This window comes from Aedes albopictus, chromosome 2 (assembly GCF_035046485.1).
Source record: "Aedes albopictus strain Foshan chromosome 2, AalbF5, whole genome shotgun sequence".
Taxonomy (NCBI): domain Eukaryota; kingdom Metazoa; phylum Arthropoda; class Insecta; order Diptera; family Culicidae; genus Aedes; species Aedes albopictus.
Window position 1 is genome coordinate 154,651,605 of NC_085137.1, and position 14,374 is coordinate 154,665,978.

A 14,374-nucleotide genomic window follows, 5' to 3' on the forward strand; every position below is an offset into this window, starting at 1 on the left:
TGCTAATTCGTTTATGAAGTTTGATGCTAACAGAGGATCAAACTATTGATAACCGACAGATTAGCACATTGTTCTTAGTACATATATATTGCGCAACCGTTAGACATGTAGCATTAATTGTTCTATTTTTGTCAGTTGAGTCAGGCTACCTGATTACAAAGATATTCGATTACTAATAATTTTTATGTCTAATAACTCGTTATTAGACAATTTTACTAAACAAATCTAAAGCTGGGAATATTAACTGCTTTCGATGATAACTTTGGTGGGAAAAAACTTCTTGAAACACAATACAAGGAGTACGTATTGGTTTCTTGTCGTAGTTGATTCTTTAAAAGTAAGGAGCTATACCTAACTGCAATACTCTCAATTAAATAATAATGTTTAAGTTTTAAGTACCATAAAGGTGCACAAATTGAACAAATATCGGCATGTGATAATTCTATCCGAGCCACGGCATACAAGAATATAAGACAGACCTTCACGTTGATAAAATTGATGTGGAGTTCTAGATTGTTTTTTCATGATTTTGAAAGATTTAAATTGCATCATCAAAAACTTTCAGTTTTCCGAAATGGATTACCTTCCAAATGTTGTACCCCGTCATCTGAGCTACTTTGATGTATGTTCTATTTTTGTTGACATTACTCGGCCTACTTCGATCGTAAAACTTTTAAATCATGAGACACTGTCAATAAAAACTAAGCAAATTGCAGCCGCAATAACTACTTCCACATGTATAAAAGGCGAAGTTTATTTGTACATATGCCCAAATACTTCTGAAATTATATTTCAACAGACTCAAATATTTTTTCTTGCACTTTATGTCTAAGCAACATTTTGTAAGGAAAATTTCAAATGTTTATTTGACCCGTTTACTTTTTTAAAAGGACACGTTATTAATGGGCGACCTCATACAAGCCCATTTGGCTACACTCAAGGTTGAAAAGAGAAAAAACACAAGTCTCAAAGATAGTAATATGTATTTGAAAAAAAAAAAAATGTTCTAGACCCGCCGATAGAACTTTCTTATTTTAGTCTCAAATGAAAGAGGGGACCTTCAGCTTTCATTTGGTGGGTGTTTTAGCGATACCGATTTTTTTAAATTAATATTGTTCTACCAGACACACCGTGGCGGTTGATTTGAAGGTGATAATGCCTACAGAGAGTGTTTAAAAGAAGATGCCAAATAACACAGCGCAACATTTTTTTGTCTCAAGAGCAAACTTATGTGTCTCCGAAGGATTTTGGGCCGCTGAATCCGAATCCGGGCTCAGATTTGCTCCAACACGTCACAATTTTAAGCTATACCTCAATTTATAGGGCAAAATATGCGATTTTGGGCTTTTTTGACTGCAAGCCATTAAGCAAGGAAATATTTTTTTTTAAGCAATCAAAAGTTTAGTTGGTCAATTAACGTCTAAATTAACGACTCATGCAAAATATTTCGTTTTACCTAATCAAATTTGATAGATTTAAGCATTTTATGTTAGTATGAAAACTTGCATGCAACTTTTGGAGGATGACTTGTATGGGAAATATCGTACCTAACATAAATCGCTTAAAACTATCAAATTCGATTTGGTAAAACGAAATATTTTGCATAAGTCGTTAATTTAGATGTTAATTGACCAACTAACCTTTTTATTGCTTAAAAAAAATATTTCCTTGCTTAATGGCTTGCAGTCAAAAAAGCCCAAAATCGCATATTTTGCCCTCTAAATTGAGGTATAGCTCAAAATTGTGACGTGTTAGAGCAAATCTGAGCCCGGATTCGGATTCAGCGGCCCAAAATCCTTCGGAGACACATAAGTTTGCTCTTGAGACAGACAAAAAGTTAATTTTTGTTACGCTGTGTAATTATCAGAGATACAATTACCCAGATCGGCAGAGAAAGTTTCTTTCGACTTGTCATTGGACGGTTGACGGGCGACATTTTTCGGACACCATAGTCAAATATGTGGGGTCCTTCAGCGGTCTGAACATTGGCCCGGTTCATTAGCTTGTAATCGCCAAATCCAGACGCGGTTATTCAGCGGCCCGAGTTCAAGAGTTAACAGAACCATGCGCTTGAAAATCCAATGCTTGTCGGCCGAATAGGTTGTTGCACAGTAGCGTCAGAATCTTGACGAGATGAATGGAGAGACCAACGGGCCTGGTAATGTCAACAGTTAATGGGAGTTTATCCATGATACAGTGGCAACAACAGCGAAAAAGGTGATATGTACCGCCCAGTGACATCAACGCAACGGCTCAACTAGGAGCCTACGCTGAAGCGTAAAAAAAACATGGAACGGAAAGATATGCAGAGGTTTTATACAAAGCGTGATACAAGACTGCGCCAGTGCCTGCCACGTACAATGACCGATAACGAAATTCGCTGACAGACAAAACAATAGTTACAGCACAGACAAACAGACGTCTTCTTCTTCTACAACTTTTGCCCGGAGTCTTTTTCATGAGCACACTGCCGCGCGAGACACTGTCGGTCATGATAGATTGGGATTTGACGTTTGTTTAACACGCACACTAGAACCCAAATCGAATGTAATTTTCGTTTGCATCATTCAGCAACGTGTACACAGGCAAACGTCAAAGTGATCGAACACTGTCGCTTCTGACAGAAGGATTTACAACGGCGGGCGTCCTGAAGAGTTAAAGATTCGAAAAAAGCACGGAGGCGAGCTTTTCATCAAATAATCCACCCAGCTGGTAAGATAGCCTCGTCTGCCCAATCTTCAAAAAAGGACATACAAATGCTAAATTTGGCATACAAGATGCTACTGCATGTCCTGTTCAACCGACGGATACCTATTGAGGATGAAGCAGGGGACTGAAAATAGTGATGGGCTATCTGCAATAGAGGTGGCTGAGCAACAGCTTGGCAAGCTCATCGTTTTTGCGTCCACGAAGTCCAACATAAGCGAAGACCTTAAATCAGCCCTGTTGCGATTTCGTAAGTCGATGGACGATGCCAAGCAAGAACACGAGAAACTCGTGCAGACATCCGGTGAAAGCCAAGGTAACGAAGTCTACCCTGACGGAGGTCTTCACTTTCGCAGGAAGCCCTAAAGGTGTGGCGGATGCGACTGCTTTTGATAAGCACTCGCAAAATCGGGTGAGGCATCCGTCAGGTAAGAAGCTAGGCAAGGTGTCCCGAAAAGCTGGGGAGGTTGAGCCTGAAAAGGCTGACCCGTCCCGGATGGAAGAGAACAGGCGGCTGCGACCGTTGTTAGGCCCTCAGCACCCAAGAAACATTTTTAAGTCAAATAGACTAGAAGAGGTTCTTACATCCATCATAAAACCAAATTGAAAGATATTAGGTTTTATGACTTTTCTCAAAACCTCCTCAAGACTAATTGGTCTTAAAAATGTTCCTTGGGCAATCACAGAGTAGGGCGAACCAAGGGGAGAACCCCCCTTCGATGAAAGTCGAGCCAAACCAAGAAGGCGTAGAAGTGTAGGTGCCAAGCGCGAGAAAGGTAACGCGCTCGTCATCAAGACCGAACAGTCTAAGTACTCGGACATCTGGAAAGCAATGCAAAACGACGCCAAGCTCTTGGATCTGAGAGCCGACGTGCGCAGTGATGAGCGGAAGAGCATATCACGGCACCGTGGTAACAGTGCGAGGTGCAGGTGACCACCGTTGCCTTTCGGATACGGAAGGGGCCGGCAGGGACATGGGTAGCCTTGGTACAGATACCCGTGACGGACGTAATCAAGTCCATTAAAGTAGGGAAGATCAAGGTGGGCTGGTCAGTATGCCATATAACCTTTCATGAGCCCCCGGAGATTTGTTTCAAGTGTCTGGTACCAGGACACAAGTCATGGGACTGTAGGCCCTGACAGGAGCAAACTGTGTAGGAGATGTGGCGCCGAAGGTCATAAGGCACATGGCTGCATGAGTCCTCGTCCTCCCATTTGTCTGATGTTTTCCGGGAAATCCGTGAACAACAGGCATCCAACGGGTGGTCTAAGGTGCCCGGCCTTAAAAAACGACAGTGAAACAAATCACAGTGCAGGTAACGCAGCTGATCCTGAACCACTGCGGCGCGACTCAGAAACTACTTTGTCAGGCGGTTTCTGAGAGGGGACGGATATCGCCATCATAGCGGACTCATTCCGAGAACCCACCGACAACGGCAATTGGGTTGCGGATGTGTCCAGAAAAAAGGCAGCGATACGAACGATGTTAAATACCCCCGTCCATTGGTGTCCAATTGGTGTCTACAGGTGTCTACTACCTATGAGGGCTTCGTGGTCGTCAAAGTGAACTGAGTCTTCTTCTGTAGCTGTTGTGTCCGTGGTGGTCGATCGAGCAGTTCACGCAGATGCTGGACTGTATGACGACAGTGCTGATAGGGCGAAGACCGGTGGTAATAGCGGGTGCCTTTAATGACTGGCCCGTGGAATGGGAAAGCCGTTTTGCAAACCAGCGGGGTCCTAAGACCTACTAGAGACACTGGCCATACTAGATGTCGGTACCAAGAACACCTTTATTGCGGAATGGTGCGAAGTCGATTATTGACGTGACTTTTTGTAATCAAGGCCTAACAAGTAGTTTTAACTGGAAAGTAGACGAGTACACTCACAGCGATCATTTGGTGGTTTGCTACAGTACCGACTACAACAACAGCAGACAACGGATAGAGTAAGAGGCGGCTACGGCGAAGCCCAGCCCTCGCAGATCGAAGACAAAATACTTCGAAGAAGCGGTATTTAGGAAAGCGCTTCGCCGTGAGCGAAACCTACTTAATTTAGACGGCGACGAGCTGGTAGCAGTGCTCTTGCGTGCGTGCGATGCGACCATGCCTAGTCGAGTCCACCCTAGAAATGGGAGACCTTCAGCTTACTAATGGACTCAAGCGATTACGAATCTGCGCCGAACCTGCCTACGGGATGCAGCGAGCACAATCTGAGGAATAGCGAATCGAACGGCGTTTGGTTTTCGCCGCTGCAAAAGCCGTGCTGAAGATTGAGATAAGGGCAAGCAATAAGACCTGCTTCGAGGGTCTTTGTAAGAGTCCCAATGCGAATCCGTGGGGTGATGCCTACAGGATCGTGATGGCCAAGACGAGAGGTGTAATGGCTGCTGAAGAGGAATCTCTTCTCTAGATATGCCAGAGACGGAGCAGGCGCTGAGAAGAGGGACACCGATGAGGAACTAAGTCACTTATGGTGATAAGCACCAACGCGTCTTAGCCGCGATTTAATCTGGGATTTACCAAATCCGAGATTAAATTTGATACCCCGTTCGGTAAGCACCAAAGAGCTTCAAGAGAGGATTTAACAAAGAAAGCACGCAGCCATTTTCTCTCTCGTGATTGTCCAGCTCGCGGAAATTTTAATTCAGCTAGCTTCAGCATTCAATCAGCTGGTGTTTATTTACTCTTTTTTTCGTGCAAAAAAATGTTTGTTTCTCCTGCGTGATGGCCCATGATCGGTGGGCAGGAATTTCGCGATGAGCGTTGGATGCACAACGCAATCGTAATTTACCCAACGAGGATAAGTGGATACTATCAGACGCCCCACCGCTGTCAGTTTTCCAGTTCAAACAGAAAGCATCACATAACCCGTCCGGCGGCTGTGTGCGCAACACATTTCACCCGGGATTCCTCGAGAAGCTCTTTCCCAGATTTTTTTTTCCATTGCTTCGGTGGATCATGCCACAAATCTCTACACAAAACTCATTCCTAAATTCCTCCTTATTCACCGAGAGATTACAAAACTTGCCGTAAAATATTTTTGTGAAATTTCAACCAAAGGGCCTCAAGTACATATTGCTTCAGGATTTTCTTTGGAAGTACGTAGCTCGAAACGTTCATCCATGATTATTTTCTTCAATTAGTTCAAGGATTTCTCAAATCAAAATTTCTGTAAGGTTTCTCTAGCAGAAACGCCTGTGGGTCAAAATTTCCGTTGAAATTACTTCAAAAAATCCTCACGGAAGTACTAACACACATTCCTACGAGAACGCCTCCGGAAATTCGTCCACGAAATTCTCCTGGCATTCATAAAGGAATTTCTCAAGAAATTGCTCCAATAATCCTTCCGGGAATCAATTCAAAAATGCTTAACGGAATTCCTACGAGAGAACCTCCAGAAAATCCTTTGGGAATTTGTGGAGGAATTTTGTCGGGAAACTAGACATTACTCCGAGAATTTCTGCAGGAGGTCCTCCGGTTATTCCTGAAAAAAAAAACAACTCCGCGAGTTCCTTCTAAAACTTCGCCTGGAATTCCTTCAAAAATTCCATCGGCTATCCTTCCAGAAATTTATTCACGAATTCATCTGGAAATTATTCGAGAAATTTCACTGGCAATTTGTCCAGAAATTGCTTGGAGAACTACTCCATAAAATCCCCTGGAAATATCTCAACACATTACTCTGCGAAATCTTCGGTAGATCCGCTGGGAATTTATTCGGGGATTTCTCCTGGATTTCCTTTGGAAATTCCTCCAGGAATTCCTTTAGGATTTCCTCCAAGAATTTCTTCGGAAATTCCTCCAGGAATTTCTTCGAGAATTCCTCTCGGAATTTCTTAATAAATTCCATATTTGATAACGATTGCTGGCGTATTTTCGGTCCTCGGGTTGCTTATAAAACAACTGTTTTAATTAAAGCCGACGTTTCGAGCGTTTATTCACTCATCTTCAGGGCAAACTACAATTTACATACAAAGTTTGAGTAGTCAAGTCATTTGTTATACAAAAAATACTCACATCAAAAGTTGTTTTTAGGTCAAGTAGGTTTGGACATGGACTGATGGAACGACTAACAACATTGCACTGTAATTATACATACAAATTTCGGACATAATGACTTGATTCGTTTTTACAATAATTAAAATATTGGACGGAGCACAAACTTACACAGCTTTCACCTAGGCACATCTAAACAGGTTTGAATTAAAATGTCTATGAGTGGAGACGTCAAACGAAAAGATGGAACATAAAGGACGGAAACATTAACAGAAACAGAGAATCACAGCGTGCTGTGACGATGTTCTGCTATCTTTCTCCGTTCGTGATTGAGTGCAGAAGACCCGAGTAAACAACACTCAAATTACTGGTGTCGGTTCTATAGTTAACCGTTTTGGTGTCACAAAAAATGTGACACATTTCAAGAACTTGAAGTGCGTTCAAACGATTGTCCTGTTCTAAAATTTTAGTACCAGGTAAATCGAATCGGTGTTCGTTTTCAATCACATGGACCATCAACGCCGTCTTTTTGAATTCTTCCTCCCTCTCCGTCGCTCTGTTCGGGTCGGGAGATTTCAAATCTGTGTATCGGTTAATGAGAGACCGATGCCCAGAGAGACGGTTTTTCAACTGTTGCGTAGTCAGCCCTATGTATGCGCAGTCGCAATCGGCGCAGGGAATGCGGTAAATCACATTTCTCTTCTCCAACTGCGGCGTTGCATCTTTGAGCTTCGAAAACAACAGTCTGTTTGTTTTGACGCATTTGAAGCCCAGTTGAACGTTGGGGAAGTTTCTATTGATGACTTTTGCGAGAGCCGGCGTGAGCTTCTCTACGTGGTGAAGAGATCGATACACTTTTGGTTCGGGATGTGTACTGCTGTTGCTCTCATGTGTGTTTGTGTTCTTGTTGATATATCGGTTTATCAACCGATTTATCAATGAACTTGAGTAGTTGTTGTTTAGCAGATAATCCCGGACCAACTCTTTCTTCTCATTTTCTGATCTGCACGTCGACAACTTGAACACTCTCCCAATAAAGCCAGTGGCCGTGTTCAGTTTTTGTGTGAGAGGGTGAAATGAAAAATAATTCAAAATGCGCCCCGATGCTACAGGTTTTTTGTACCAGTCGGTGACGATTTTTTGCTGCGCTGTGCGTATAAGCAGCATGTCAAGGTACGGCAGCTGATTATTATTTTCCACTTCACACGTGAATTGAATGTGTGAGTTGAACTCGTTGAGCGCATTTCTCACATGTTCAATCATGTCGATTGGGAGAGCGGTGATCAAATCGTCGACGTACTTTTTCAAAAATGGAATAGGAATATCAATCCCTTCAAGCACGTGATCTAGCAATGTTTCCATCACTAGATCTGCAAGAGCCGGAGACAATGGGTTACCCATTGCCGTTCCCGACTTTTGACAGTAGAAGTTGCCACGGTGTACGAAATAACTGGAGGAGAGATTGAATTTAATTAGTTCTATGAACATTTCGACATTCTTTATTGTGGTGTTTTTCTCGATCATACTCCAGTTCTTTCGCACCGCTTCTATCGCAACGTCCCGTGGAATACACGTAAACAGGCTTACCACATCGAACGAGACCAATACATAGCCTGGAGGCAGGTTGATATTGTTTATGAATGTGCAAAATTCGTATGAATTTTGCACATTGTATTTGTTGTGGTCGATCGAGCGATGTAGTATGTCTGCAAGGTACTTGGACAGATCATATGTCGGGCAATTAATGCACGATAATATGACTCTGAGTGGACTGTCCGGTTTGTGTATTTTAGGGAGCCCGTATATTTTTGGACAGGTCGCGTGGTAGGAAACCAACTTCGACCTGGTTTGTTGATCGATCATCTTCTGGTCGAAGAGCTTATTCACTAGCTTGTTGTTGTGTGTTTGTATTTTATTAGTCCAATCCGTATCGATCCTTTCGTATGTGTTCGCATCGCTGACAAGTGCATCCATCTTCTCTTCATATTCGTTTTTTAGCATGATCACAGTTTTATTGCCCTTGTCAGCGGGTACGATGTATACATCAGGATGATCACGGATAAACTTTCTACTAGTGCTAAGCGCTTCGGTCATGAAGTGTTCAACGCGGTTGGAGGTGGTGTTGAAACAACCATTCTTCCTCTTGTTCACGTAATTTTGAAGGATGTTGGTGAACTGGTTGCGGTTGGCCGCTTGAAGAATCGGATCCGGCTCAAGTTTGAGGATAGATTCCAAATCCGCAATAATCTTGAAATAAGGTATTTCTTGATTATTCTCAAACGGCAAGGCGAATTTGGGACCATATCCTAATAGAATTTTTGTGTGGTTGGGAACCTCCACGTTAGTGGTGTTCCGTATCCAAGCATCGTTTTCGGTGAAGGAGACGGTGTTTTCAACTTCAACCCTTGCAATCAGCCGTTGAATCTTCCTCTCTATTCTAACCTTTGAAAGGCGATCTTGTTTTTTGGAGAAAGATTCTTGGCTTTGGAAAAAAGTACTGTAGATGTGCGGTAGGCTTACCTGTGTGATTTGGCTAGTGAGGCTAGCTTTGTCTCTTTCCAGCCGCTGCATTTTGTAGAAGCTGTCTTTTATCTCGGTGTTGAGAATTGTGCGCGTGAAGAGCTCCATAGCTTTTTCCAGCTTGCCTCGGTACGGACTGGCATCCTCTAGCAGCGAGTGAGTGCATCGAAAGGTGTTCTGTATGTGCGCTGGTCGTACACCTTGCCGGCGACATTGCCGCAGGAATTCTTTCCTCGATTTTTGGGCGCACATCTTCTTGACTGTTTGTGCGTACTGCTTGAATAGTGTGCGTTGCGATGGTGGAAGACTGTTGTAGAAAGTTGTAGTACTGCTGTTGGTTGACGCCATTGATGATATTGATAAAATAACGATCGTCAACCAACAGCAGTACTACAACTTTCTACAACAGTCTTCCACCATCGCAACGCACACTATTCAAGCAGTACGCACAAACAGTCAAGAAGATGTGCGCCCAAAAATCGAGGAAAGAATTCCTGCGGCAATGTCGCCGGCAAGGTGTACGACCAGCGCACATACAGAACACCTTTCGATGCACTCACTCGCTGCTAGAGGATGCCAGTCCGTACCGAGGCAAGCTGGAAAAAGCTATGGAGCTCTTCACGCGCACAATTCTCAACACCGAGATAAAAGACAGCTTCTACAAAATGCAGCGGCTGGAAAGAGACAAAGCTAGCCTCACTAGCCAAATCACACAGGTAAGCCTACCGCACATCTACAGTACTTTTTTCCAAAGCCAAGAATCTTTCTCCAAAAAACAAGATCGCCTTTCAAAGGTTAGAATAGAGAGGAAGATTCAACGGCTGATTGCAAGGGTTGAAGTTGAAAACACCGTCTCCTTCACCGAAAACGATGCTTGGAAACGGAACACCACTAACGTGGAGGTTCCCAACCACACAAAAATTCTATTAGGATATGGTCCCAAATTCGCCTTGCCGTTTGAGAATAATCAAGAAATACCTTATTTCAAGATTATTGCGGATTTGGAATCTATCCTCAAACTTGAGCCGGATCCGATTCTTCAAGCGGCCAACCGCAACCAGTTCACCAACATCCTTCAAAATTACGTGAACAAGAGGAAGAATGGTTGTTTCAACACCACCTCCAACCGCGTTGAACACTTCATGACCGAAGCGCTTAGCACTAGTAGAAAGTTTATCCGTGATCATCCTGATGTATACATCGTACCCGCTGACAAGGGCAATAAAACTGTGATCATGCTAAAAAACGAATATGAAGAGAAGATGGATGCACTTGTCAGCGATGCGAACACATACGAAAGGATCGATACGGATTGGACTAATAAAATACAAACACACAACAACAAGCTAGTGAATAAGCTCTTCGACCAGAAGATGATCGATCAACAAACCAGGTCGAAGTTGGTTTCCTACCACGCGACCTGTCCAAAAATATACGGGCTCCCTAAAATACACAAACCGGACAGTCCACTCAGAGTCATATTATCGTGCATTAATTGCCCGACATATGATCTGTCCAAGTACCTTGCAGACATACTACATCGCTCGATCGACCACAACAAATACAATGTGCAAAATTCATACGAATTTTGCACATTCATAAACAATATCAACCTGCCTCCAGGCTATGTATTGGTCTCGTTCGATGTGGTAAGCCTGTTTACGTGTATTCCACGGGACGTTGCGATAGAAGCGGTGCGAAAGAACTGGAGTATGATCGAGAAAAACACCACAATAAAGAATGTCGAAATGTTCATAGAACTAATTAAATTCAATCTCTCCTCCAGTTATTTCGTACACCGTGGCAACTTCTACTGTCAAAAGTCGGGAACGGCAATGGGTAACCCATTGTCTCCGGCTCTTGCAGATCTAGTGATGGAAACATTGCTAGATCACGTGCTTGAAGGGATTGATATTCCTATTCCATTTTTGAAAAAGTACGTCGACGATTTGATCACCGCTCTCCCAATCGACATGATTGAACATGTGAGAAATGCGCTCAACGAGTTCAACTCACACATTCAATTCACGTGTGAAGTGGAAAATAATAATCAGCTGCCGTACCTTGACATGCTGCTTATACGCACAGCGCAGCAAAAAATCGTCACCGACTGGTACAAAAAAACCTGTAGCATCGGGGCGCATTTTGAATTATTTTTCATTTCACCCTCTCACACAAAAACTGAACACGGCCACTGGCTTTATTGGGAGAGTGTTCAAGTTGTCGACGTGCAGATCAGAAAATGAGAAGAAAGAGTTGGTCCGGGATTATCTGCTAAACAACAACTACTCAAGTTCATTGATAAATCGGTTGATAAACCGATATATCAACAAGAACACAAACACACATGAGAGCAACAGCAGTACACATCCCGAACCAAAAGTGTATCGATCTCTTCACCACGTAGAGAAGCTCACGCCGGCTCTCGCAAAAGTCATCAATAGAAACTTCCCCAACGTTCAACTGGGCTTCAAATGCGTCAAAACAAACAGACTGTTGTTTTCGAAGCTCAAAGATGCAACGCCGCAGTTGGAGAAGAGAAATGTGATTTACCGCATTCCCTGCGCCGATTGCGACTGCGCATACATAGGGCTGACTACGCAACAGTTGAAAAACCGTCTCTCTGGGCATCGGTCTCTCATTAACCGATACACAGATTTGAAATCTCCCGACCCGAACAGAGCGACGGAGAGGGAGGAAGAATTCAAAAAGACGGCGTTGATGGTCCATGTGATTGAAAACGAACACCGATTCGATTTACCTGGTACTAAAATTTTAGAACAGGACAATCGTTTGAACGCACTTCAAGTTCTTGAAATGTGTCACATTTTTTGTGACACCAAAACGGTTAACTATAGAACCGACACCAGTAATTTGAGTGTTGTTTACTCGGGTCTTCTGCACTCAATCACGAACGGAGAAAGATAGCAGAACATCGTCACAGCACGCTGTGATTCTCTGTTTCTGTTAATGTTTCCGTCCTTTATGTTCCATCTTTTCGTTTGACGTCTCCACTCATAGACATTTTAATTCAAACCTGTTTAGATGTGCCTAGGTGAAAGCTGTGTAAGTTTGTGCTCCGTCCAATATTTTAATTATTGTAAAAACGAATCAAGTCATTATGTCCGAAATTTGTATGTATAATTACAGTGCAATGTTGTTAGTCGTTCCATCAGTCCATGTCCAAACCTACTTGACCTAAAAACAACTTTTGATGTGAGTATTTTTTGTATAACAAATGACTTGACTACTCAAACTTTGTATGTAAATTGTAGTTTGCCCTGAAGATGAGTGAATAAACGCTCGAAACGTCGGCTTTAATTAAAACAGTTGTTTTATAAGCAACCCGAGGACCGAAAATACGCCAGCAATCGTTATCAAATTATCAAAGACGGTCGTTATTTTATCAATATTAATAAATTCCTCCAAGAATTTATCCGGGATTTCCTCCAGCAATATCTTCGGGAATATTCCTCCAGGAATTCCTTCAGGGATTCTTCCAGGAACTCTTCCGGTAATTTCTCCAGGAATAGCTTCGGGGATTCCTCCAAGAATTTCTTCGGAAATTCCTCCAGGAATTTATTTGGGAATTCCTCCATGAATTCCTTCGGGAATCCACCAGGAATTTCTTCGGACATTCCTCCAGGAGTTTCTTTGGAGATTCCTCCAGGATTTTCTTCGGGAATTCCTCCAGCAAATCCTTTGGAAATTTTTTCAGGAAATTTTTCGGGAATTCCTCCAGGAATTTCATTAGAAATTCCTCCAAGAATTGCTTCGGGAATTACTCCGGGTTGAATTCCTCCAGGAATTTCTTCGGGAATTCCTCCAGAAATATCTTCGGGATTTTTTTCCAGAAATTTCTTCGGGAATATTCTTGCAGTGATTTCTCCAGGAATTCCTCCTTGAATTTCTTCGGAGATTCCTCTGGGGATTCCTCCAGTAATTTGTTTGGGAATTCCTTCAGGATTTTTTTTTTTCGGGAGATCCTCCGGTGATTTCTCTAGGACTTCCTTCAAGGATCACTCCAAGAATTTCTTCAGAAATTCTTCCAGGAATTTCTTCGGGAATTCCTCCAGGAATTGCTGCGAGGATATCTCCAGGAATTTCTTTGGGAATTCCTTTGGAAATTTCCTCGGAAATGACTGCATGAATTTCCTTGGGAATCCCTCCAAGAATTGCTTAGGGGATTCTCCAGGATTATATTCAGGAATATTCCTCCAGGAATTCCTGCAGGGTTACGGGAATTTGTTCGGGGATTCCTCCAGGAATTGCTTCAGAAATTGCTCCAGAAATTTCTCTGGAAACTCCTTCAGGATTTTTTTTGGGGATTTCTCCAGGATTTTCTTCGGGGATTCCTCCAGGAATTTCTTCGGACATTTCTCCAGGATTTGCGTCGGGGTTTCTTCTAGGAATTTCTCCGGAGATTCCTCCAGGGATTACTTTACGGATTCTTCAAGGAATTCCTTCGGAAATTCCTCCAAAAATTCTTCTAAAAATTCTTAGGAGGAACCCTTCAGAAATTTATTCGGGAGTTCCACCATATTTTTTTCCGGGCGTTCCTCAAGAAGTTCTTCCATAAATTTAATCGGAAATTCTTCATGAAATATCTCAAGAAATTTCTTTGGATATACATCCAGAAATTCCTCCGATAATACCTTCAGAAAATCCTCTGGGAATTCCTCTAGGATTTTCTCTTGAAATTCACTTCAAATTTCCTCCGGGAATTCCTTCAAAAATTCTGCCATGTATTCCTCAAGAAAGTCCTCGAGGAATTCACCCAAAAACTCTTCTGGAAACTGTTCCAGATTTTTTTCTGAAATTCTTCCGGGAATTTGTCTTGAAATTCCTCCTGAAATTCTTCAGAGAGTTTCTCCAGAAATTCCTACGGGAATTCGTCCAGAAAGTCCTTAAGAAATTTCTCCAGAAATTCTTCTGATATTCCTCCGAGAATTATAGAGAATCCAGATATGCTTCGCCAGTGAAATTTCATAAAACTTCGGCAAGGATCCTCAAAAAATGTCTTCAAAAATCCATAAGAAATTTCCACATGCATTACTTAACGAATTCTTCAAGTACATCAGAACATCCTCAAGGCTTTCCTTTAGGGACTACTCAAAAAAATTTTGCAGCAGTTACTTAAGAAATTTCATCGG

General features: G+C 42.5%; 2 protein-coding genes across 2 annotated transcripts; one reads left to right on the forward strand and one right to left on the reverse strand.

The window, feature by feature from the left end:
* Positions 1 to 7,141: 7,141 nt before the first annotated feature.
* Positions 7,142 to 9,569, reverse strand: LOC134286235 (uncharacterized). Its single transcript, XM_062847818.1, has 3 exons — positions 9,222 to 9,569; positions 7,209 to 9,143; positions 7,142 to 7,159 (listed from the first exon to the last, which is right to left on the reverse strand). Exons 1-3 carry the CDS (start codon positions 9,567 to 9,569, stop codon positions 7,142 to 7,144), a joined length of 2,301 nt encoding a protein of 766 aa, XP_062703802.1.
* Positions 9,570 to 9,685: 116 nt separating this feature from the next.
* On the forward strand, positions 9,686 to 11,467 carry LOC134286236 (uncharacterized). The gene is made up of 2 exons (XM_062847819.1): positions 9,686 to 9,937; positions 10,016 to 11,467. The coding sequence occupies exons 1-2, from the start codon at positions 9,686 to 9,688 to the stop codon at positions 11,465 to 11,467; spliced, it is 1,704 nt and encodes a 567-aa protein (XP_062703803.1).
* Positions 11,468 to 14,374: the final 2,907 nt, after the last annotated feature.